General features: G+C 34.4%; 2 protein-coding genes across 4 annotated transcripts in view; one reads left to right on the forward strand and one right to left on the reverse strand.

Annotated features, from left to right (window-relative positions):
- LOC101894460 (uncharacterized) overlaps nt 1–7,315 on the forward strand; it is a 55,508-nt gene extending 48,193 nt beyond the window's left edge. Inside the window, exons 2-6 of the mRNA XM_011297145.3 lie at nt 1,380–1,952; nt 2,021–2,215; nt 6,195–6,326; nt 6,401–6,725; nt 6,799–7,315. Coding sequence (XP_011295447.1) covers nt 1,632–1,952; nt 2,021–2,215; nt 6,195–6,326; nt 6,401–6,725; nt 6,799–7,001 — 1,176 coding nt within the window. The 5' untranslated portion in view covers nt 1,380–1,631 and the 3' untranslated portion in view covers nt 7,002–7,315. The remainder of the gene's footprint in view (nt 1–1,379; nt 1,953–2,020; nt 2,216–6,194; nt 6,327–6,400; nt 6,726–6,798) is intronic.
- A 4,976-nt stretch (nt 7,316–12,291) lies between these two features.
- On the reverse strand, nt 12,292–20,510 carry LOC101894296 (large ribosomal subunit protein uL13m). 3 transcript variants are annotated; one of them, XM_059131100.1, is made up of 7 exons: nt 20,372–20,510; nt 20,182–20,305; nt 15,392–15,639; nt 15,180–15,328; nt 13,296–14,034; nt 12,904–13,232; nt 12,292–12,846 (listed from the first exon to the last, which is right to left on the reverse strand). In XM_059131100.1, the coding sequence occupies exons 1-7, from the start codon at nt 20,393–20,395 to the stop codon at nt 12,384–12,386; spliced, it is 2,076 nt and encodes a 691-aa protein (XP_058987083.1). In that variant the 5' UTR covers nt 20,396–20,510; the 3' UTR covers nt 12,292–12,383. The 3 variants fall into 3 exon arrangements, with proteins under 3 accessions (XP_058987083.1, XP_005190708.2, XP_058987088.1); XM_005190651.4 differs by lacking the exons at nt 20,182–20,305; nt 20,372–20,510 and adding an exon at nt 15,896–16,381; XM_059131105.1 differs by lacking the exons at nt 12,292–12,846; nt 12,904–13,232; nt 13,296–14,034; nt 15,180–15,328; nt 15,392–15,639 and adding an exon at nt 18,203–18,652.
- Nucleotides 20,511–25,832: the final 5,322 nt, after the last annotated feature.

Genomic DNA, 25,832 nt, shown 5'->3' on the forward strand with positions numbered 1-25,832 from the left:
TTAGAATTTTTAGAATGAATACTATGTTGGGTCAAAAATGATTATTTCGATGAGTTAGAAACGGATTGAGAAACTTAACATACCCTCCATACTATGTATGGTGGAGGGTATTTTGGAAATTCGTACTAAAAGGGTACAAACTGTATTAAGTGGTACTTAATTTGGAACAGTTCGGTTTAGGGTGAACGGATGGAGCTGAAATTTTGAAGTTTTGTATTGGGGTCCCTGTGGGTTGCAGTTTTTTGATAAAGAGGTGGTTTTGGAATTGTGTAATACAAGTGCACAAAATGTACTAAATAGTACTATATTTGGTACAATTTGGTATCGGCTGAACAGATAGTGTTAGAAATCTGAAAATTTGTATTAAAGTTGCTGTTCATGTGTAGCGTGGATACATGGAGGTGGTTTGGAAATGCGTCCAATATTTGTACGAAAAGTACTAAATGGTACTAAATTTGGCATTGGGTGAAGGAATCCTCAAATTTGATTTCGAGGTCTCTGTAGGCATCTGGAATCAAGATATGAAGGTGGTTTGAAATGCGCCCTATATTTGTACGAAAAGTACTAAATTGTACTACATTTGATATTGGGTGAAGAAACAGAGCTTAAATCCTAAAATTTGATATAGATGTCCCTGTTGGTGTATGTGGTTAAGATATGGAGGTGGTTTTGGAAATGTCTACTATAATTTTTCGAAAGATACTAAGTCATACTAAATTGGGTATTGGGTGAAGGGATAGAGCTGGAATCCCGAAATTTGATATTGAGGTCTCTATTGGTATCTTGGAGTGCGATTCGGGGGTGGGCTTGGAAATGCGCAATTTAATTGTACGAATGTACTAAAATTAACTACATTTCGTATTGGGTAGAGCTGACATTTTTAAATATGATATTTTGGCTCTGTTGGTTTCTAGAAAAATTGGATGGGGGTCCATTGTGCAATGGTTTTGCTAATATCCCCGGTAAATTTCAAAATTAATGATTTTGAAGACTTATTTGTGTAAAATGTGAACATTTTCTTATTATTCTTTCCGAAAAAGGAAAAACTTTATGAATAAGTAAAACCTTGAAAATCTCAAATGAAGTTTTGATTAAAAAATATTGTCAAACTGAACAATTTTTATATTTTGAGTACTAAAAAGTACTTATACCAACTTTTGGAACAAATCTAAAATTTAAGGTGGACTTTTCGCTGACGAAATAGCGGGCACTTGCTAGTCTATGAAAAAATTACTATTTCGTTCTAACTTTTGATCTGCCAAATAAAAATTCAAAATAATTGGCTTGGCATCGCACTAATTCCGTTCTTGAAATTCTAACCCATTATTACCCATGCTCACAACATCGTTAAAAATATTTTCTATTTCCTCTCATTTCAGAACTTTTACCAAATAAAAAACACAACTTTCGCCAATTTCTACTTCCTCCTCCTACTTTACTACTAAAAAATTTTAACGAACCCCATACCAAAACACAACAACGCACAAAAACAATAAACAAAGGACCTCAACAGTTTCAGCAAAAGAGTGATTGTGCTGCTGCTCGCGAGAAGATTATTGCAAAACATTTTCAGCCAATAAAAATTCTTTCGCACAAGATCCGGTGATGTGGGACAACCCCCGCAGCGGGAAATGCAACAAACCCAACGTTATATACCGTCTGTATCTGATCTATATGGAACGGACGAGATAGAACTACTACTGGACGAGATACGTGAACTGGAGCCGGTCTGCTGTCAGCTGGACGATGAACAGGATTTTGAAATAGCTGGCAGCAGGGCCGGAGAGCTATCATTATCCTTGGAATCGCCACTGGGTACGTGCACGTCGTGGGACTCGCACGCCAATTACAAACAGCGTATCGCCCAAACGCCACTGCCATGGGGTGTAGCCCTACACTGTGATCCGCAACATTTAAAAACGCCCACGGGGATCGTAAGAATACTATTGGTGGTAAGTTGTAATCGTATTGGAGTTGTATGACCCTTGAAATCATTCAATGTTGATTTATCCCGTTACAGTTATCTTCAGCAGCCTGTCTGGCCTGTGAATGTTCGGCCGGAACGGTACAAGTTGGTCTCTTTTTACTGCCACTCATCGGACGCCTCAGATTGATGGTGTTTTGTGCACTGTTTTCCCTTCTGATCACATGCCTCATGTTGTTTCTTGACATTTCACATATAGCCCTAATGTTTCCCTTCAATTGGACAAAAATTGTGAGTATAGCGTTGGTGAATTTTGAAAATAAATGTTACATGAGTACAAAAAAGTCACATAGTTAATATTCCCGGAGTACAAGGGGAATGTCTCTGAATGACATGCCTCAGTTACCTTTTGTGGGCTATAAGTGGTACACAACTTCAAGACTTTGAAAAAATGTCGATCGAAATGAATTTTAAAATATCAATGCAGTCTTTATTTAATTGAAAATTACGGTTGAAAGTCTAAATATCAAATGTTGGAGTTGAACACCTCAACCAAAATTTCCATTTTTATCAATCCAAAATGAACTTATATAGAAATTCAGATCGAAATTTTTTCGATATCGAATGTAACAATTTCGCCCCAGCTTTTAATATCTTTGGAATGGTTATATCCTCCAGGCTCTATCAATTTTTCATCCTAGTTGAGTGAGACAAAATATCTAAATCGTAGAAATAATCGATGTAGAAAGCAAATAGGATACAAACCGGCTAGTCATAAATGGCGTGGAACGTTAGATGTGGCTAGGGGTAAAACCACTTAATTGATACTCTTAAATTTTATTCAGCGTTTATTAGTTGATTTAATGCTACACCGACATATTCAGACATGTTCGAAGCCATTTTTCAATGAGACAAATTTTGGACGTATCAAATGATACATTGCTTTACCTATTTTAATTTTAATGGGCTTGAATCACTGACTGTTAGTACCTCGTAGTGCCCACAGCTTTGTAAAATTACAGAAATACAGCCCCGAGGGTATGCCCGCTTCCTGCCAAAATTCAAAATTATACGCAACAAGTTTTCATTTATTTCATATTTTTTTTTTTAATGAGTGAAAAAGCGCGAAAATATAATGAAATGTCTGGATTATCTTTTAAAAATGTTATCCAAAACTTAAGTTCTATGGCAAAACTGGTTAATATCTGCAAATGATTATGCTGACGTAAGGGAAGAACATTCGTCTTCTCATATAAATAGTCCACAAGAGTCATGAGAAGACACTCTGTTGCAGTTCTCAGGGCGGCATTCTGGCAGGTGTGAATACTTCTACACTGCGTTGCACTCGTATTCGCAGACCACACTGGAGCCGCATACCTAACCACAGGCCGCCTTATCGCTTTATAAGAGTTCAACAAGGTTTCCTTATCCGCGCCCCAAATGCTGCCAGCTAGCGCCTTGAGAACCTTGTTCCTACTTTTCAATTTATCGCAGATAGCTGTGGCTTGCGCGGACGACTTGAACATGCTGTCGAATATAACACCATCTCATCTCCGCAGTTCATGTGGTAAATAGTGTGGCTGTTGATTTGGTGTCGGATATTTTCATATTCCTCGCATGGAAGAAGGCGGCAAGCTCCGCGAGATAGCTCAACTACAGGACCCGACGCTATGATCGTACAGTCATTCGCATATGTCACGAACTTGATGACGCCTGGAGGGCGCGGAATTCCCCACGTTGGGGAACTCCCTGTTTCATTCAACGGGACTGGGACTTCTTGTTCCAGAATTCCAAGTACGACTGGCGTACACTCATATAATTGACTATCCAACGTGTCTAAGATGGCCGGAGGGTAGTATTTTCAACGTCCTCAAACAGCGTGGTATGGTTGACCGTAACAAAGGAATTTGATAGATCAAGAGCCACCACTACTGTTATATGGCACGGCCTGTTCTGGTTGAGTCTTCGACTGATATGTGTGGATATAGAGTGGCAAGTTAGCAACTGAATAATTTCCTCTGATATTGAGAAGGAGTAAAGCCTCGAGAGTCTTTGCTACTGCAAAGTGCCTGTCTTCAGTAGCGGGACAAGCCTGCTCATTTTCCAGACTTCGGGAACTATGTGGGTGGGTAACGACAGGTTAAGGACTTTTGTTAGATACTCAACTCTTGGTGTACTCAACTCCCAGTTGCTTCAAAATTACCATTGATATTCCGTCTGCATTGGATGACTACCGCATTGAATGACTTAGCGTTTTGAATGGCACTCGCAACATCACCCATCGTAAACTGTGGAGGTACATCCTCGGCGGGAAGAGCTCTTATACGACGTAGTACTCTTCGCCTCGGCCTATCACTCTCGGGGTGCTCCACAAATAAGCGGTTAAAATGGCCAGCGCAATTCTTCGGATCAGTCTCCGTTACGTCGTTAAATTTGACTGCTGTCCTATCATGCTTTTTCCTAGGGTTCGAGAGTGACTTACCCGTTACCCACAATTTACTTAAATCGCTTCCGATCTTGCAACACTCCAGATGGTCTAGCCACTTTTTCCGCTTAAGCTCCTGCATCAACCTGTTAACTTCCACTGTCCCTACTGGGATCAGTAGGTTTGGTACACCGGAGCTCATCACGCTCATTCGCTAGTCCCGCTGCCTCTGCTGGGAAATTTGGTCTTACTTTGGGTATTCGACCAGCAAGGTATATACATTTAGCGGCTGCAGGAAAATTCTTTCCGCTAGCCGCACATCAGAAGGGTTGGGCAGTTCCCGTAACAAAGGAAGGTTGGTGAACTCTCTGAACTCAGGCCAGTGGGCTTTCCCATGGTTAAGGAAAGGAAAGTTCGTTCCTGTATTTCTTTTTAGAGATTTGTTTTATTCTCTCAACAGACAAGTTTGAATTAAGTTTGTGTTAGGCTAAGATATTAATCCAAAGCTGTAAACAGCTTGAAGTCTTCGCATGGCATATTTTGTACATAAGCAGCTTGGCATCACAGCTGGTCATATTAATGTCAAATCATAAGGAAATCAAGTTAAAAAGTAGTAAGTTCGGCCGGGCCGAACTTTAAATACCCTCCACCATTTGGAACGAATTTGGAAATATTCAGAAAATAAAATCATTAAAACATTCTGTTAAAATTTTAAAAATACCAAATATAGACGTTATATTGGTGTATACGACGTGGGCCTACATAGGCATTGTTTGTCATAAGCCATTACCATATTTAAATTCGAAACTTGAAATAAACGGTGAATAATGTAGCTAAAATCATCAAAATATCGTATATAGTTAGGTACCGTCATATCGGAGCTGTGCGAAGACCTGGAACTGCATAGACAATTTTCTGTCACAGGCTGTAGCATACATTACGAACTTCAAATACCACATCTCAAACAATTTCGGTGGGTATTGTACCTAAAATACCGAATATAGAGATGTACTGGTATATGGGGCCTATACGAAGACCTGGACCACCATATACAATTTTCTGTCTTAGGGTGTAGTATCCAATTCGAACTTCAAATACCAAATTTGAAACAATTCCGGTGAATAATGTCGCTAAAATCATCAAAATACCGAATATCGAGAGGTACCGTTATATGGAGGCTATACGAAGACGTGGACTTGCACAGACAATTTTCTGTCTTAGGGTGTAGTATCTATTTCGAACTTCAAATACCAAATTTGAAACAATTCCGGTGAATAATGTCGCTAAAATCATCAAAATACCGAATATCGGGAGGTACCGTTATATGGGGGCTATATGAAAACGTGGACCTACATGGCCCATTCACGAATTTAACCTGCCTACAGGAAAACTAAACATGTGTGCAAATTAGCCATCTATCTCAATTCATTCGAAAGATAGCGTGATTACAACAGACAAACGGACAGACAGACGGACGGACATCGCAAAATCGACTTAGAATTTTACGCTGATCAAAAATATATATACTTTGTTGGGTCTGACATGAGTATTTCGAGGAGTTACAAACGGAATGACAAAGTTAATATACCCTCCATAGTATGGTAGAGGGTATAAAAGACGGCATGATATGAGTGCGCCTCTGGCATCTCTATATGATATGTCACCAAATATGCCGTGCGAAGACTTCGAGTTGCTTATGTACCCACACCTTTAAAATTATTTTCAGATTTGTTTTTTTTTTTTAATTTTGAGTATTTCACGTCAAATATAAGATTAGATACAACAATGTTCAATGTACATTAATTTCAATAATCAAATATGCGGATCTTATTTATCCTCATTTAGAATACATGGATGTACCTGAGTATTGGTTTAATATTAATTTTGAGCTCGACATTAATAATGCACATGGTGCTCTTTGCCGGCGAGTACACCCTGGTATCGAAATACACAAAAGATACTCTTTTTGCCTCAGCGGTAAGTATGCGAATCCCTAACATCTCCCGCTTTAAATTGTATATATTTTGATTATGTGATTCGTCATTTTGTAGATATTGGGATATATCTGTGCCATTGAGTCATTATTATTGTCTGGTATTGCTTCCTGGCCATGGACACAATATCGTCATGTGCCCGACGATGGTAGTGATATGTATATCGAGGATCGTGAAATGACACCGATGAGTCCAATCGATAGTACGGATGTGCCGAATCGTCATCAATTACAGCTGCAACTGCAACAACAGCAACAATCTCAAAATCACAATAATTGTAATAATAGCGTAACAGCGCACAGTGAAACGAATCATCACAATCAACACAATCGTACAATATCATCACCAACGTCCTATAATAATCAAAAGCCTTATATACCTGGTAAGTTGGAATTGGTTTAGGGAGCTACAACAATCCTCCTAACTCAATATGTGCTTGTTTTCTGTTTTTGCAGCCAAAAGACCCAATGAAATAAATAATCAAAGACCAACACTGGGTCACACACAACCAACCCGTAAACCGAATCAGCGTTATCGTGAGGGTTACCACTATCAACCTGTTGCGTCTACGTCCCGCCAGAGTCCCACATTCGTCTTAGGCGATGATATTGGGGCCGGTCCATCCACATCCCGATCCAATGATAATTCTAGTGCGTGATAGTTTTTATTCCTCATTATAAGATTATTATACATATATATTTTTTTTAGAAAAACCGAAAAAACACAATTTGCATTAAAACAAAACAAAAAAGAGATAAACGTAAAAACCCCAAAACCAATTAAAACCATGTTATTTTTTTTTAATTTTAAAACAAAATTAAATTAGAATTTTTTAAGTGACGATAGAAAATCAATTGGATTATTCCCAACACATTATTTAACAATTAACAATAAATTGCAATGAAAGTAGTTAAACAAGTTAAGCTAAGGAAGAACAAACTGATACACAAAACGAAAGAAAATGCGCAAGCGCAGAACCTAAAAACTCCCCGAAAACAAAAAAAAGAAACAAATGAACAAAAAAAAATAGTAACAAAATTTCACCTGAAATTTTCAAATTGTAATTGGTAACTAAAAGAAGACCGAGAAAAAAAGAGAGAGAACATGAAAACTAAACAATAATAATGTTAAATTTGTAATTGTGTAATATTAATAATAGAACAAAAAAGAAAACCGAATCAAGATGAAAATCACATCATAATAAATTTAGATGAAACGTAACGAAATGAAAGCAAACTGAAATTATTAAGAATTTAAAACAAAAGTGAAATTAAAAAAAAAATGAAGTAATAATCAAGAAAATAAATGGCCATATAGAACAAAACAAAAATAAAACAAAAGCGATAATGAAACGAAAACAAAATATATAAAACAAATACTACAAATCTAGGACTCGATAGAAATAAACAACACTAAACAGCAACTAAGCAAAAGAACAGTACTGAAACACATTAGAAAAAACCAAAGAGAAGAAGCAAACCAACCAAGAAAAACGATCACAAACAAATACGTATTTATATATGTATATTTTTTGTCCAAATCCTAAGCCATAACAACAAAACCAAAAACAAAAAATATCTCTGTACAATTTAAGTTAATAATTAAAAAAAAACGAATCTACAGAACTAAGATCAACAAAAAACAATAATTACATATGCATTCATATATCAATTTGATATATATACAAAAATAAATTCAAAAATACACATTTTTTTAATTAAAATATTGCACTGTTGCTAAACGGAATTTTTGTTGAAATTAGTTTCTAGGAAAATCAAGTTTTTGAGAATATATTTGTAATGGATTTTCGAGGCATGAAACAAAATTTGATATTGTTTTTATTTTCATACAAAATTTGAGAAGATTGGACAAACTTTAAAGCAGTTTAGTTTTATAAGCTTAAGCTTTTATAAAAACAACAATAATGGGATTAAGCCTGACCATTTTGCAACAACAAACATATGTTGTAACATAACCAACTTACATGGTTACGCTATTTCGTTCATGTAAAACGAAAATGTTTATAAGTGCGGTTGTAAGATTTAGAAACATTACCATCGTTCTCCACTAATAAACAAACGTTGTTTTTATAAAAACAACAATAAAGGGATAAAGCCTGCAACAACAAGATTTTCCAAAATAATTTTAGTTTAATTTGATTCTTTGGTTCCTTTTCTATTGAGCTCAGGATCTTGTCACTTGGGTAAAAAAAGTTTTTTTGTCATAGGAGTTAGTTTTAAAATAACTCCTGGGCAGAATATCCCAGACAAAAAACACGGGAACTGAAGATGATTGGTGGCTCTTTCCAAAACCTAGGTATTCCCTGCCTTACTCCCTGGTAAATATTAGCATCTTTCTCCACTAATAAACAAACATTGTTTTTATAAAAACAACAATAATGGATTAAGTCTGTCTATTTTGCAACAATTACAATTATTGCGATTATATTAGTTTTATTTTCATTATTCAACATTTATTCATTTCATTTTTATTTGAATAAAAAAGTGTCTGAAAGGTGCAACAAGATCAATTTAATATTTTCACTACAGACTTTAACGTGTTGTATGTCTACATATTCACAAATTTAAACAAAGGTTTGATATAGCGTATTATAATTGGTTTTCCAATGGAAGGCATTCTTTAGTGTTTCTTCAAAGATGATCACGTTTGGTAAATTTTCCAAAGAAATTACCAAAGTTTGGCTCTTCTTAAAGAAACAACAACCTACAATTCAATTACTGATAAACGGCCAGTGCAATAGATGCAATTTCGTTACATTTTTTTTTTTTTTTTTTTTTTTTTTTTTGAATTCGGGCAAAGCAATATTTTGAATATTAAAAACATTGTGAACAAATCTACTTTTTATATTCCTTTTTTCATTTACAAAACTATACATTATTAACAATTTACACACACACATATACATTTAAATATACATTTGCTGCATTTTCCATTTAGTATTTGGAAAATATTGCATGTATCTCGTAGCCAATAAAGCGCGCCACATTTCTAGTTTAACAATAAAACAAAAAACTTAAAAAATTGTCCAGAAATAAAATACATTTCAAACCAAAAAAAACCAATAAAATCCAAAAATCAATTGGAAATGAAGAGGAGAGAAAAAAAAACGGTACATACTGTCCATATGAAATCCTTAATATACAACATACATTGATTGAATAATTAAAAATTACACAGAAAGTTCTATGAAATAAAAACTGAAGTTCTGGGGGAGGAAGGTGAACAGAATACTTCGCCCTCTAAATCTTACATCAACTCAGTTTATCTTTCATGCATTTTTCTGTGTCTGATATCCGAGTAAGGAGAACAACAACAAATTGCAATGCCAGGGTTAGTGTCGTATTACCAATGTCATTGTTAAGGTGTCTTGCTTCGATTTTGTTAAAGTTTACACGACCCTGTATTAATGATAAGGATTCGATGCCAAGAGACCCATGGCACGCATAACATAATAAAAAATCAAACATCAAACAACACACAACAATTTAATATACATGCAAACATACATATATATAAAACAAACTGAATCTAACACGAAACCCATTTAATCGAAAAATTATTTAAAAACCAAAATAAAAGTACATATTTTTTTTGACAAGAGATTATTACACATAAAAGTAAAAGAACAAATAAACAAAATTATTAATTAAGCATGAGAATGAAAATCATCTTGTTATAAACGTAGTTTTGCTTATTTTTTAATAAAGAAAAAAATGACAATTATATAAATGAACAAATACAAAAGAAAAAAAAAACAAGAAACTGATTATTTGCGTGATGTTTCATTTATTAAAGGTTTGTACTTTTTTTAGAAGAACCGAAGCGAAACCAAGAAAACCCAACAAAGGAAAAACTTAAAAGTAGGTTTAAACTGCCGTTAGCAGTAAAGAAATAAATGAAATTGAAAGCAGCATCTATTGCTTTTTACGACGAAAATTATTTTCATTGAAAGTTGTGTGCTTTTATGGGGAAAGTGCTAAAAGGAGGACTTCCCCCATCTCCGAACTCGATCTGAGTCTGACAGAAATATTGCAATGTTCCAAATTTGAACGAAATCGGATACCGCTTCGAGAGTTATCGTGGGCACATAGTCGAAAGTTTTTTCATATCAGATAAAATATACCCTCTATATCCATAAGGCTGTGGGTATTATTGTACAAGGCTGTGGATATAGTAATTGCTGGAAAATTGCCAGTAGAGCGATCTACCCAACTAATCCTATTAATTTATTATTTCTATTTTATTCTTATTTTTTAAACTTATCTTAAAAATATAAAGGCGGTCAAATCTCAAATATTCAAAATATTAATCAAATATATTTCCAAATCAAATATAAAACAAATAAGAAAAAGCTACAGTCGTGCGGCGGCGACCATGTGATACCCTACAACACTACAATATGTTAGAAGCCCCTTTATGTCCAAATCCATTTTAGAAGATTTCGATTTTGAAATTATGTCACGGAACACTATCCATATATTACCCTTAGCATTTTGACCAGAGATATTTGCCCAATATTTACGCACTCCGTCGTGCTGTTAGTTGTTGTGGTACATTTTACAGCTAAATATAATTCAAATGCAAGAATTTTCTCTTAGGCATGTCGATTGGCTTCAATAGTGTGATCAGGAATTTTTTTTCTGTTTTTGGTTCATTTGAACGGTAAATATTTTGCGATCATCTCCAAAAGCAAGAGGCCCATCTGTATCTCCAAATTTAGACTCATCAATATGATTTGCTTGTCTACAATATTTGGCTATATTCGTCAACGAAATCAGCATAAAAAACCAGCAGTTCGCCATTTGTGTATTTCGGATATCGCCTGTAAGTAATGTTGATATTTTTCACACAAAAGTAGTGTTCCATTCTACCCCCTGTCCTAAACTCTAACTTCATGCGAGATTTCGGGTCCTTTGGTTTCTATTTGTGACTTTTATAACGGCTCCGAAATCAGGAACATTGTTAGTTGTTGGTTTATTTCAACCCCTAAATATATTGCGTACATCTTTGAAAACAATAGGCCTAGCCCTTTTGAGCCTAACCCTACCCTTGTGAAAATTTTCGTGAGGATCGGACGATAATTGCAATCTGTATATAATAAACCCAACCTGTGTTGTTATTTAAAAAATTATTACAAAATGTACACTTCAATATTATAAGTCAAATTGAAAAAATCGCAAGACCTAAAAAATGTGAAAAAAATAAAAAATGACACATAATACAGCAAAAATCTATATTAATATCATTATTGGCATCTTTTTATGCGTTTTTTTAAGATTTTATACTTTTATGCCAAGAGGGCATTCTGAATTGACAAAATTTGTCAAAATCGGTCCAGCCATTCTTGAGGTATAAGCATTCTAGCTAACATCCCCTTCCTTTGTGTATATATATATATATATTGTATATATTTCGCTATATATACGATCGCCATCTACGTAAAGGTCAGAATTGACCTGTTCATCTATTTGTGATTTCGCCGGGATCAAAAATATTCGCGGTTTAATGGAAAATTTGACTTTTATTTAACACAAATATTATGGTCTGATTTACCCACTAAATATTTCCCGATGTCCATCAAAATTGGAAGGCTTCTGTCCAGTCCTAAGCTCTAGTCCTAGATTGGATGATTAGATTAGATGATTGCGACATGTAGACCAACTGCATAATCGGAAAAATTTTCTGTTTTTGGTCCATTTCAATCCCTAAATATTAAGTGATCAAAAGCAATAGGCTTCTATTCTGGCCCTAGCCCCCCTCCATTCTAAATTTCGCGAATATCTGGCCTTAATTGCGACCTGTAGAGTGATTACAAATTAACATGGACAGACGGACGGACATACATAGATAGATCGACTCAGCTCAGCGAGGAAGGTAGATATATATAATATATATGTTCCTATGTGTGAAACCAAAAACATCTACCATTTAACAAAACTTCTCTTTATATTTCACTTTCATAATTACAGAGAAGCTATACTTTAAATAAATAAATGCCACAACTCGTTGTGTGTGATAATTATTTCAAACCCAAATCCTTTTCAATTGTGTGCGAACAGACCGCCATCATTTGATCCTTAACACTTTCGAAGTTCTTCACTGCAATCGGTTTAGCTTCAGGCCATTGAGCCAAATCACGATAAATTGGACGGCAGAATTTCATGCGGAAGTTAGAATTAGCAAAGTCAATAATTTGACCCATACGATTCATGAGTCTGGCCATAATGCACAAACGCATGACACGGAAAAGAACTTCGGCATTTTTTGTGTTTTTCAGATTATAAGTAGCTTCCAAAAGTTCTATTTTTTGCTCAGTTAAATCTTTGATATCCTTGCATTCAATTAATTTGCCCAAGAAATCGATTAATTGATGGGTGGAGATTTTCTGCTTAACTTCGGCATTGCTGGCCAATTCTTCAGTGGTCTTGGTACTCCACAACAAAGCCAATTGTTTTGAGACATTGGCAAGAGTTTGATCAAATCTAAAAATACAAATATTTCGAACAATACAATTTGTTTTATTATTTTTAAAAACTTACTGTGGAATAATTGGAGGCATGCCCTCTGAAGACAACCACAATTCCCAATCAATTTCGTTGAGTTTACCATTTTTATCGGTGCAAACAAAATAATCGTAGAGGGCATTTTTAAAATCGTCTGTTACAACAGATTGATATGAATACTTTTGTAGATAGGAGCGTAGGAATGGTTCGAAAACTTCTGGACCACCCATCAAATCCTCAATATAGCGCAAGAATGTAGATCCCTTCATGTAGGGTACACTTGAGAAAGCGTCATCAGGGCCACAATTGGATAAATCAACGACCAATTTAGTCAACTCTGGGGTATCCTTTAATTGAGTGCGTAGCTAAAAAAACGAAAAAGGTTAAAATTATGCTTTAAACAGGCGAATTATATTTTCTACACATACACATTCCTGTAAGTCCGTCAAATTTCTCAACATATGGAAGTCGCGTTCCTTATCACCCTTCATGCGGCCGACAATCTTTGTTTCAACAAAAACGGTAAATCCTTCATTCAACCAGAAATGTTCAAAGTTTTTGTTTGTCACCAGATTACCGGTCCAGCTGTGAGCTATTTCATGAGCAACAACATCGGCCAGCGATTTGTCTCCAGCCAGCAGGGTAGGTGTGACAAAAGTCAAACATGGATTTTCCATACCACCAAATGGAAATGAAGGTGGCATAACCAACAGATCATATTGTTTCCAAACGTATGGACCACAGATATCTGCAGCAGTTTTCAACATTAATGATGTCTCTGAAAATTCGGCAGCACATTCCTCAATAATGCCCTCCTCAGCCCAAACATTAGAATTGGGACCCAAAGGTCTGGAAACCAAATCACCAATAGCAATGGCCAAGAGGTAGGCTGGAATGGGAACGTCTTGTTTGAATGTTGTGCGACCTTCTTCCTGCTTTTCGATTAGGGCACTCATTAAGGCCTTAAGATCTTTTGGATGTTCCACAGTCGCAGTATAAGTAAATTTCACAGCCGGTGTGTCTTGACACGGTATAATGGAACGTGCATGAATAGCTTGACATTGTGAAAACATGTACGGATGTTTCTTGCCCAAAGTTTGTTCGGGTGTCAGCCATTGTAGACCGCTAGCTTTTTGCGAAGTTTCATAGTCAATGCGAACAGTAAGTCTAAAAATGTATAAAAAAAAAATATAAATAAATAATTGGTTATGTATAAATTTGGTATCTTATTCTGCATGCAGATTAGGTATTTATATGGTATAAATTAAAACAAAAATACCTCGATTGAGCCTAACTCTATTGAAATGCCAAAACGGAAAAGTGGATTATGTCCACTGTACATGCAGTCTGGATTTACATATTACAAGTAAGTATTAATGTGAAATTCACAGCGATACACAATTTATCACTGAGAAGTTCTTATTTCCCGAGACTGTTTTTTTCGAGTGGATATCATATCACTACTGACTTTTCTTCTTAAAATTAACAAAATGGACCAGAGACCGCGCATCCAAAAACCAAATAACATCTGCAGATGAAGCTTCATACCGCTCTCAATATCTTACAGACTGTGCTTTTCTTAGGAAAAATAAAATTTATTGGCTGGTTAAAGTATTTATCTGGGAATCTTGTACACAAATTTCAACAATCCTCGCAAAACCCCACATAGTTCAAAAAGAAGTTTATATTCAGGTCATTAGCTGGAAGTACCTGTGACAAACAAATTGCCTTAGGAACAACGTATAAGACTTATTTTGTCTTGTACTTTATTCCTTAGTTATACCAAATGAAAAACTCTATATTTGGTTTTGATTACTTAAAGATGGCAAATGTATGTGTCTTCATTAGAAGTTCCACAAAATAGCCACAGGGACACATCCATAAGAACAAATAAACTAAAGAACTGTGATAGAGCAGAATAAATTTTCTAACATGTGCCTACACAAATTCATTTCGATGAAAATTTGTTCAATGCCGTATGCGAGAATTTCCCCTTATATTGGTAACGCTAGGGGAAATCTAACAACTTTAGTATTTCATCGCTTTCCATTACTAGAAAACTCTTGAATTCAATGTTAGAGACAAAAAAAAATTATCGTTAGACTAAACTATTTGTTACCAGCCAATACCTTCCAATCAAAACCCTTATAAAACCGCATTAATATGAAATTTACGACTACTTGGGGAAAACGGTTATAAATTATACATAAAATACATATTTCTACATGGGTAGGAGTCTTAACCTGATTAGCAAAGAAACTACGTTGATAACTGGCAGCAAATAAATCACAAATTAAATGTTTTGTACTTACTCTCCTTTAGCGGTGCCTTGGGGAAGTTCCAATGTTAACTTAGCGCCAATATCATCAACTGGGTCACTGATAAAATGATTCAAAGGTGTTGTGGAACCAGATGAAATTATTTCTGCATTTAAGATTTTCACATCGCGAACATCTAAAATCTATAAAGCATTAATTATATCAGTTTCTTTGGTTCAATAGCACTTGTACTTTATTTTACTCACAATTGATTCCAAATTATTTTCCAAAACATTGAACTTGTGGGTGACAGATCCCTTCAATTTGGTGTTGTCGAAATCTACCTTCCATTCCAAACTGCTGTGTTTGGTTGTAATCAATTCCGGTTGAGAGTAGGAACTGGGATCAACTTTACCTAGGCGACCCATATTACGATTAGATACACAATAAACTGGAACGGTTTGAAGTAGATCGGATGAGGAAAGTTGTTGAGTGGTCAACGAACGTTTGTGAACTGTAACGAAAATTCCAACAATGCTTTACTAAAATTCTATTTGGCTGCGGTTGAAACAATTTTTAGATTATCTCGGTTAGGGATTTTTTAATCTTATCGGGTGGTGTTATTTCTTTGCGATATCTCCAAGTGTTAACAAGCAATACAGGGGGAGCAACAAGTGGATGTTAAAGAATGATTTTAATCAATATAACACAAACGTTAAATTTGCAAAATTGTTTAACCCGAAAAATTTTGAAATGCAATGATTGAGTACCTCTACGTAGCGTGGGTGTGCAAATTGTAATATCAACTTTCCGTCCGGCCAAGGTAGATCTAACAGGTAACCGCATCGGCGAATTGCTACAACAAAGCAACTTTTGTGGTCCCCTCAAATGTCAAAATTGGCATCTAAGGCGAAAAACATAGATTCGCCATGACATTTAAAGGTTGCGGCAAATTTGTTTCAACCAATCAGAAACGAGGTGTTTGTTTACATTTTATTTTGTGTGCCTCTCGTCGTAAACGAACTTCGCAATAAAAGTTTTTATTGTAAAACAAATAAGAGTAAAATAAGTATTAATTGTAGTATTGCGATATTTTTTAAACCAAGAAACTTATAATGACTATATTTTACTGGTTTAAACCGAAAGTTTTCCGGAACTGCAAATGACAAGAGTCGAATTCTTGCACCACTTCCCGTGATGTGCTTTGGGAATCTTATATGTTGAGGCTAACTTAATTCTTAAAGCTGCACTCCATTCTATACTCCTTCCTTCATTTTCTTTTAATTATTTTTACTGGTTTCACTCTTAACTTGCTCTTAAATTATTTGAAATATTATAAAAATAGTTTTAGGGAAGACAACATAAACAAATTTGTTGTTGCATTCATTTAGGGCGAATTCGCCATTACAACAATTTGTTTTGACATTTAATGGTGCCGTCAGCTGGGCTGATGCGATTACCTAGTACATCTACCTTGCGTCCGGCTTTTGTAGGCCAACAAACTTTTTTGCAAATTAGGGATAGGTAAGTCGAATAATCGACTTTTGGTACTCAATGTTCTGATGCAGGCCACACACGATATATGTGGTTGTACAACTTGGAGATTGTATTGTTGTTGACAAGATTGTATCGTTTGTGGGCCGGTTGTACGAAGTTGTGTCTCGGTTGCACAAAAAATCAAATTTTTTTTTGATATTTGGCATGTTGTGCCAACCGATAGTAACGTTTGTGGGCATGTCGTATACAATTTTATTTTGTGTTTATTTTCGAAGAGACAACAACATTAGGTGTGTCTGGTTACTTTTCCTGCAGGAATTTTCAGCAGCATCTTTCTGAGAGAGTAAGGTAGTTTTATTTTATTTTTTTTTGCAAGGAAACCCCGAAAAGAAAATAGACGGTATTCCTGCACAAGCTTGCAACTAATCAGCTGATTTGTCAAAACAAACTAATTTGTCCCCCATTAAAAGAATTAAAAGAGAGGAAGCACCACCAATTTCACAGTTTATAAATAAAATTGAAATTAGTAAATTAATACAAATATGAGCAATAAAAGAAAGATAGATTCGATGTGTTCGGATTGTCATTCGGATGTTCCAACAAATTTTTTTATTACATATTCATATTTATGTTTTTCACATTTTGTAAAGTAAAAAAGACTCAATAAAATATAACATAACTTAACTTAACATTTTGTAAAGTTGTTCTCCAAAAACAATTAGTCTTGCTAATTTCAAAAAAATATTTTCAAATTGAAAGCACAAAAAGAAATAAATAAACAATAGAAAACATCTGACTGAATATCGATGGATGAGAAGAAGAAGTGTTGAAAGAAGAAATTTGTCCAGCAAGAATTTGCAAAATCTCACTGAAAGAACTTTCAAATTTTTTCTCTCCAACCGCTCTTTTTTGCAGAACTTTCGGATTAACATATGACTTCCAGTAACAATTGTGCACATCCAAACAAGACGAAATTCGACCAAATGCGTGATTTTAATGAATATTATAAAATGGGATTGGGAAGGGAAACAAAAGCTATTGAGTCAATTATATAGCATGAACTTCTTTCCGGTGTCATCTTAATTCAAATGAACTCTTCAGAAAGTGAAGTTGCATAAAGAGGTTGTACACAAATTTGTATCGTTTGTGGACTGAGCATGGTAGAAGAATATAGGTAGATGCATCGACACAGCTGCTGGGACAATGAACTGTGAAACCAATTTTGTAATTAAAAATGTTGAATGAAATATTATTTAAATTTGTAAAAATTGTTGAAAAACGCGAATTATAATAACCTCCGAATGGCGTCGTATAAGAAAACATTTAAAAATCTACTTATTTTTGAAAAAAAAAAAAACATTTGATATTTTTTGGACATATCAATGCTCCCAAGCGTTGGTGCCTGTATTCTTCTGGCATGGGCCTGAGCATGCAACTTGACTACCTAAGTTGTATCGTGTGTGGCTTGCAAGAAACTCGACTATGGATAATTGATTGTTCGGATTTGCCAAGTCGGAATGAATTATGACTACGATTCAGTAGCAATTTATACCAAAGCATTAAAAGTAAGAAAACAAGTCTTTCTCTATTTCAAATTATATTTTTCACAGAGTAACAAACTATTCTTAACCAAAAACAAAATTATCGCAAAATGTAATCCTTTGGATAGTCCATAATCGATGGGAAGTTCTCCAATGTTTCCTTGTCGATCATATCCAAACGTTGTGGTACTTGGCGCGGTGTTCTTATTTGTTTTGATACATTTGCTAGTATTTCCTCTGGAACTTTATCATCTGCGAACAAATGAAGGCGCTGCATTGTATGTCTTCTTTGCAAATTTCCCTTCATTGAATTATATACAGCCTTATACATGACCATTGTGGGATCTTTTTCGTGCAATTGCCAAGCAAGGGTCCAAGAAGCACCACCAGGATATCCTGTGTGATGGAAATAAACACGTTTTACCCATTCGTCACCTGGGAGAGCTATTTCTTTCGTATTTATAACGACAACATGGTCTCCGCAATCATCTGAAAAGGGACATTAAAATAAAGCAATTCGATTATAAATAATTAAAGGGTATTTACCACTCATTGCGATGAAAGATATTTTTTGACTGATTTTAATATTTTTCTAACATAGGGGTATATATTTAAAGAAACACATATAATTACATAGGAATATATTGTGAAATAAGGGCCGAAAGAAAAACACAAAGCGTATTTTCCAAATTTTTGATGCAACACACTGTAGAAGTGATTACAACCCGAAAGAAATCGCTAATTTTGTGATTCCTACCTACGTTTTATTCTTATTTCAAAAACTTCCATGTCTATAAGGAACAACTCTAGTTTTGTAAAAACTCTTCGATTTTTTCGAAATTTTTTCCATAGGTAGGTATTTTTACCCGGGATCAAGACCCCGCCTGGATCCACTTACCCGATATAGACAATATGGGTATCGATTGAAAGCTTATGGAAATACCTATCCAACAAGTTGTCATGGTCGGAAGTTATAGTCAGTCGATTTTTTGGACCCGGATTTTTTATGAAACCCCCAAAAAGTCAAAAAAGGGCCCATTATGGGCGTCAACAAAATTTGTTTCCAAATTATAGCTGACACTCTTACCTTTCCAAAATGCTACAATTTGTGCTAACTGAGTCCAGAGATATGGGTCTTTCCATCCGCATAACCCGACTCTAACCAGATCATTAAAACTATGTTTTCAATCAAAAAAGGTATATTTGGATCCTTTTTTGACTTTTTGGGGGTTTTATAAAAAATCCGGGTCCAAAAAATCGATCATTTGACTATAACTTCCCAACCGTAACATCTTACCCCATCATGTGACCACTTTCCAACGATATCTATATTGTCTAAATCGGGTAATTGGATCCGGGTCTAGTCGGGGTCTTGAACCCGGACTTTCGGGTAAATATTCTGGGGTCCCAGGTCCGTCCCCCAAGAATAGTTTCCCGGGATCAGGGTAAAAATACCTACCACTGGATAAAATTTCGAAAAAATTGAAGAGTTTTTACTAAACTAGAGTTAAGCTCTACTTGGTAATGTATGCATCTAGGGCTAAGGCGCCCCTATCCGATAACTTTAAAAATTCTGCCAAATATATCCTCATGGTCCTGAGTTCGAGGATAATCCATAGTTTTCTGAATTTCAAAATTTTTTAATGGACGGTCTTCGACTTGGGCTGTCCATCTTGCCTTGGTTGGTCTTACAAACACTAGAAATACACCCTTAGGAAACTTAGAGGCCAATAACTCGGGAAGTGTGGACTTCGTTGTACTCAAGACAACAAAGAGGTACGTATGGCATAATTTTCAGACCGATCCGCTAGGCGGCCCTAAACTGTACACAAGTCATGCATTCCTATACTATACAATTGTGCGGGATTTCATTAAGGCAATATAACCTTAACTTCACGATGTAACAGAGATATGTATCAAAAATTCGCCCAGTGGCCAGTTAGGATTTGTTTTGGAGTACGTATATACTTTCATTTGACCTAGTTTTCCAAAGTATTGATCAACAACAGTTTACTTACTCATTGGATGATAAATAGGTTTCTGCATTCCTTTTAAATGCCGGGAAATGATTTTTGCAGAATCAAAAGGATTTTGCCAAGTGCAATCGTAGATGTGCCATTGACGAGCAAAAGTTGCCCATTGCTGAAAGAAAACAAGTTGCATTATTTGTCTCTCATACAGATTTGTAATTAATAATGAAGTTCATACCTGAACCCTCTTTGCAATAGACATTTTTGGATAATTTTAATTGAAAACCCGACAAAAAATTTATTAAATAACAACTATTAATTCACGCATTCCCCTCTCATTTAGTTTGAGATGACAAACTGAACGATATCACTAAATGAATGTTCTATAACTGTTATCGATTACACATTACTAGGGCTGCCCACACATGACAAATTGTTATATAGCATGTTTACATTAGTATCGAACAACTGGTTCGCTCTTAGATATGAGTACAGCCAAGGTGTATTAACAGCCTTTTTTTGTAAAAAAGGTTAACAAGATCCGCTAACAAAAAGTTGATATGAAAAATTGTTCATATATAAGTTCCCCGTCATAAACACATAATTTTGTCGAGATTCTGTAACAAACAGTCTTCTCCCATCGTTTTTTTTTACATTTCCGTTTGTATTTTTTTCGTTACAAAAACCAAAAATACAAAGGGAAAAAAGATTTATTGTGTTTGTTATTCACAGAAAAAACATGCACTACAAAAACCCAAAATATATTTTCTTTTGATAAAATTCCAAACGAAAGGAAAAAATAATGTTACAAAAACAGGCTGTTAATAAAATTGGTATTTGTAGGTCATAATGGGTTCTAGCTCCGTTGGCGAAACATTGCATGTGTAGGTCCACGATTTGGTTCCTTTACCCTAAGGTGGAGGGTATTAAAAGTTTGGCCCGACCGAACTTAATGTTTTTTTACTTGTTTCCCATTAAATATTATATTTTGTTTTTTAAAATCACCTCAATAACTTGCATTCATATGCAACTAATCAAAATGCGAAAATGTACTATATGCAAAAAGAAAGAAGTTTGTGGAAATGGAACCTTTTTGCTGTCCCAATTACGAATATAAAGGACAAGAGTCAAATATTCGGGATTGAATTGTCTATTAAATCGGGTATAATAAAAGGAATTCATAGAAAATTCTTATAACCTAATGCTCAGCCATGTCCTTATTTCAGTTCGGTTAAATTGTAAATTGAAGAGTGGTGTGTGTATCATATGTAACCATAAAGATGTTATTAATATTATTTATTAACCTAGCTCATTTAAAACCGAAATAGAGTCCTTTGACATGTATTGTTCCAATTTTGAAGAAGTTGAGATTCTAAATAACGAAGGAATAAAAAAGAAAGAACTAGATACACAAACAGTTATATAGCAATTTTATTTGATTTTAAAATACAGATAGTTCTTCAAACAAAGTGTACAATTTAGGTAATGCCTTTTAAGATGGATCTCAAATGAACTATTTCACCACCTACATCACTTCATTTGGCTAATGGTAGTTTTATCGTATAACTTTATTTGGTTGGCTTACGTGATGGCAGCCCACTAGTTAGTTATTCCAGAGTAATATTATTACAGGTCCTTTGACTTTATATCTATTTCGCGATTGTATAAGACAATATTTAAAACTAACCTTTAAACATTTTCTCTCGGAAGGGTTGTTTTACGGGATTTCATTGACAATAGCTGGCCGCATCATATGTTGTGCATACCTTTTGTGTGATCATTAGTATTAGGATATTAAAAATACGAAATCTAGTCCGACCGCTTGTATTCCATAAAGACTTTCGTAGGTCCAGCGTCCAAATTACTTAGACATTCCATGGTAGAAGAATATAGGTAGATGCATCAACGCTTGGGAACATTGATAAGTCAAAATGTTTTGTCAAAAATAAGTAGATTTATATATGTTTTCTTATACGACGCAAATCGGAGGTTGATATAATATGTATTTTTCAACACTTTTTACAAACTTCAATAATTTTTCATTCACGATTTTCAATATCAAAATCGGTTTGACAGTTCATTGTCCCAGCAGCTGTGTCGATGCTACTACCTGTATTCTTCTACCAAGAGACATTCTGTTACTCCCATATACGTTTTTTAAGTTTTGTTGTGCTCTTACTGGCCATTATTTGTTCCAAATTCTTAACCAAAACTTTCGTTTTGTTATTTATTTCTTTTCGTTTTTAATTTTGAAACTAATTGTCAATATGACAATTTAGTTTCTATAAAAACAATGTTGTTCTTGTAATGTGTTAGTTGTTGTAGCTGATGCATACACCTTATAAATACACCTTGGGTACAGCATTTAAGGTGCAAGTACATAAAAAGCTTAAAGTCATGGCTAGGCATATTAATGTCAAATTATAATGGAAAATAATAATTGTTCAACGTCAAAGTTGAACAATTTGAACATTGACAATTGAATAATTTTTTTGTATGCTGAAAATAGAAACAAAAAAGTAAATTCTTGTAATTGGAAAATATAACAATTGGGAGAAAATTGAAAATTATCAATTTATATAACATTTTTAGTTGGTAGATTTTAAGATATGGACATGGCGTATTTGGATTATACGGACGTGCAAAGAAAATTACCATAGCGGGTAGTTGAATATTTGTGAATTGTGGGTATCACTGATACAGCACCGATGATTGTTGGAAAAATGAAACAATTCCGTTATTAAAATCTTTGGTGAAATCAACATACTAATCTTGCTGAAAGACATCTGTTAAACAAAACTATAAATGCTGGAGTGGCAAATTTTTAACAGCACCCTCTAGTAAAACGATATACTAAAATTGTAATAGAATACTTTAAAACTGATACAGGGAATGACATCACTAGATGGCGCACAGTAGTGTCAAATTACTTACTCAGTGACTTTAAGATGGCGTTTAGGTATATTTTTCATTACATCAAATTAATCACAGTGGAGAACTTATCGTAACAAAAGTCGTAAATATTAACAATAAAATATTGAAATAACGTTTCATTTAATGTTTGTATTGATTTGGTTTGACGAGACAATTAATCGATCATTCATCTATTTGACGTAGGTTTGCGTACATCGACATATAAGCTTATAAGTGTAAGTTTGATCGACCTATGGCACAATTACAGAAGGTAGAACAAACCCAGCCAACAATTTTTTTTTCGAGTGCTCTGATGTCCGTTTTTTTGTCGAGATTTTCTGCCGTTGCTTCAGAAACGTATCCGAGTAATCTGCACATACTCGTTTCTTTTGTTTTGTTTAAACAAAACAAAGCAAAAGAGAAAAAAACAGCGAGAGTCAACTCTTTTTTGGCGAGATTTTCTAACGTTTCTCCAGAAAAGTTTCCGAGTAACCGTTTTTTTTTTCATTAAAAAAAAAAAAACAAAAATTCTGAAATCAGCAGAGTTAACTGTTTTCTGTTGAGATTTTTTTACCGTTCCTTTCAAACATTTTCCGAGTACTCTGCAACTGCTGGGTTGAAATTATTTGAAGAATTTTGTGTATACAACTTTTGTTTTGGTTTTTTGATTATGATCAGTTTGTCGTCAGAATTTGAACGGAGCACGTGTGCAGTGTGTTTCAGTGAAAAGTTATAGAATGGAAGCTTCTAATACTAGCAATTTTGGGTCACTATCATTGATAATTCAACAAAATTAGACGCTAATCGAACAAAATACTAAACTAAACACATTATAAGAAGAAAATAAGAATGAAATGGAAGACAAATTGTGAGTCATTAGATAAATATTTCCTTATTTTACAACTGAATTCATTGAATTAAAACGAAGCATTGATAAGATTCTGAAGGAGGTTGAAATCAAAAATAACATATATTCGCTGGAAAAGCTTTGTTCCACTCAAGAAGTTTTAAAAATCGATAAAAAAATTAAAGGAAGATTTGGACCTTCAGAACCTTATGGTAAGTAAGCAACTTTTTACAATTTCTACTTTTATTAATATCTTGAATTGTTTAGCTACGCCGTTTGAAAAATCAACCCCATGAGAATATAAAGACTTTTATATATGCAAATTTAAAACATATTTTACATACTGACGAGGTCATTACAACGTTTTCGTGGCACGATATATACCAAAAATACAGCTGTTAAGGACATTTATTTTATTAGGCTTCTTAAAGGTTTGTGTTCTTGTGTTTTAAACTCTTTGACAATGTAAATAATATTTTTTCATTTTTATTATTTAGATGCGGCATTGGAACATATTCAGGGAACTATGGGAAATACCATAGAAACCCATTTAAAACATTTTTTCAACTCGGCTAAAGAAAGGCTTAACAAACGACTAAAAAATAAACGAAAATAGTGTAATTAAATTATTTTAGAATACAGTTTAAGACCTTAATTATAATGATTTACATTGAATTTTTATACCTTTCCGTATTCCTTATATTTTAAAAAAGGACTGAACAAAAATTATTTATTATTTAATTGAAAAATATAAACAGAAATAATTATCTAAAAATTAGATAAAGTTTTAGTATTTCGGATTTTCGATTACAACTATAGTGTAAATTCAGATTTTTTGCGAATTTCGTATCAAACATTCGAAAAATTTCCGAATTTCGTACCAAAGATCCTATTATTTTCCGATTTTCGAATGAAATATTCGGTTTTTTCCCGATTTTCGGATAAAACTATAGAATAAATTCAGATTTTTTACCGAATTTCGTATCAAACATCCAAAAAATTTCCGAATTTCGTATCAAACTTCCTATAACTCTCCGAATTTTTTTTTCTTTGGAAAAACTCTTACGTTCTTTCCGATTTTTTTCCTGAAAAATCTTTCAGAATCTCGGACAATATCACACAATAAGAGTACATAAAAGGCTTTTTTGACTGGCTTAAGTCATCGGTTGGATTCTTCGTAAAGGAACAAACGAGTTTTAGGTTGACTTAGTTCGAGTTCGGTCTTAAGCTCCTTTGTTCAGCCGATGACTTAAACCAGTCAGAAAAGCGTTTTATGTATTCTCACCTTAATGCTAGGAACACAATTGGAGCGAACGACGAATTTTTTCGCGGCGTATGTTCGTCGTCAAAAATAAAAACCATATGTGTATATGGAAGTGCACACAATCACGGCGCCGGCGAAAATTTCGTCGGTCGCCGCGAACTCAATTAGCTTTATTTCTATTTCATACGCCGGCGAACGGCGACAAAACAGTACAAGGTGGCCATACTTGTACGAATTTTATGTGTTTTAGTAAATAAAGTTACTTTTTACTTAAAAATTTGTTATGGTCACTCTACTATCTGTTATTCGTATAAAAAAAACATAAATAATTTGTTTATTTATTTGTGCACTTGCGCCTGAGTGAAGATGGATATCAGTGAATTTATAATAGAAAAGATGGACATAACTGAAATTATAAAGAATTATGAGTTCTTGTATAATTTTCATTGTAGTCAACAAATGAGCAAAAAGTAAACAACTTCATCAGCTGTTTTATAATTTCGTCGGTATTGTGTTCCATACGACGAATTTTCGCGGCTCATTTTGTCGCCGCGTAGGGCGAAATTCGTCGTTCGCTCCAATTGTGTTCCTAGCATAAGTCATCGAACTAAACCAATTGGAATGTATGACGGAATTCGGGTTAAAAATAAATGTTATCAAATTATATTCAAACTG

Source organism: Musca domestica, unplaced genomic scaffold (genome assembly GCF_030504385.1).
Source record: "Musca domestica strain aabys unplaced genomic scaffold, Musca_domestica.polishedcontigs.V.1.1 11, whole genome shotgun sequence".
NCBI lineage: Eukaryota > Metazoa > Arthropoda > Insecta > Diptera > Muscidae > Musca > Musca domestica.

Excerpts from the sequence above, each read along its gene's own strand:
- LOC101894296 (XM_059131100.1), bottom strand. The coding sequence starts at position 20,395 with ATGTCTATTGCAAAGAGGGTTCAG. Across the intron at positions 20,306-20,371 it reads CTATTGCAAAGAGGGTTCAG|CAATGGGCAACTTTTGCTCG; the intron begins GTATGAACTTCA and ends GTTTTCTTTCAG. Across the intron at positions 14,035-15,179 it reads CAAGGCACCGCTAAAGGAGA|ACTTACTGTTCGCATTGACT; the intron begins GTAAGTACAAAA and ends ATACATTTTTAG.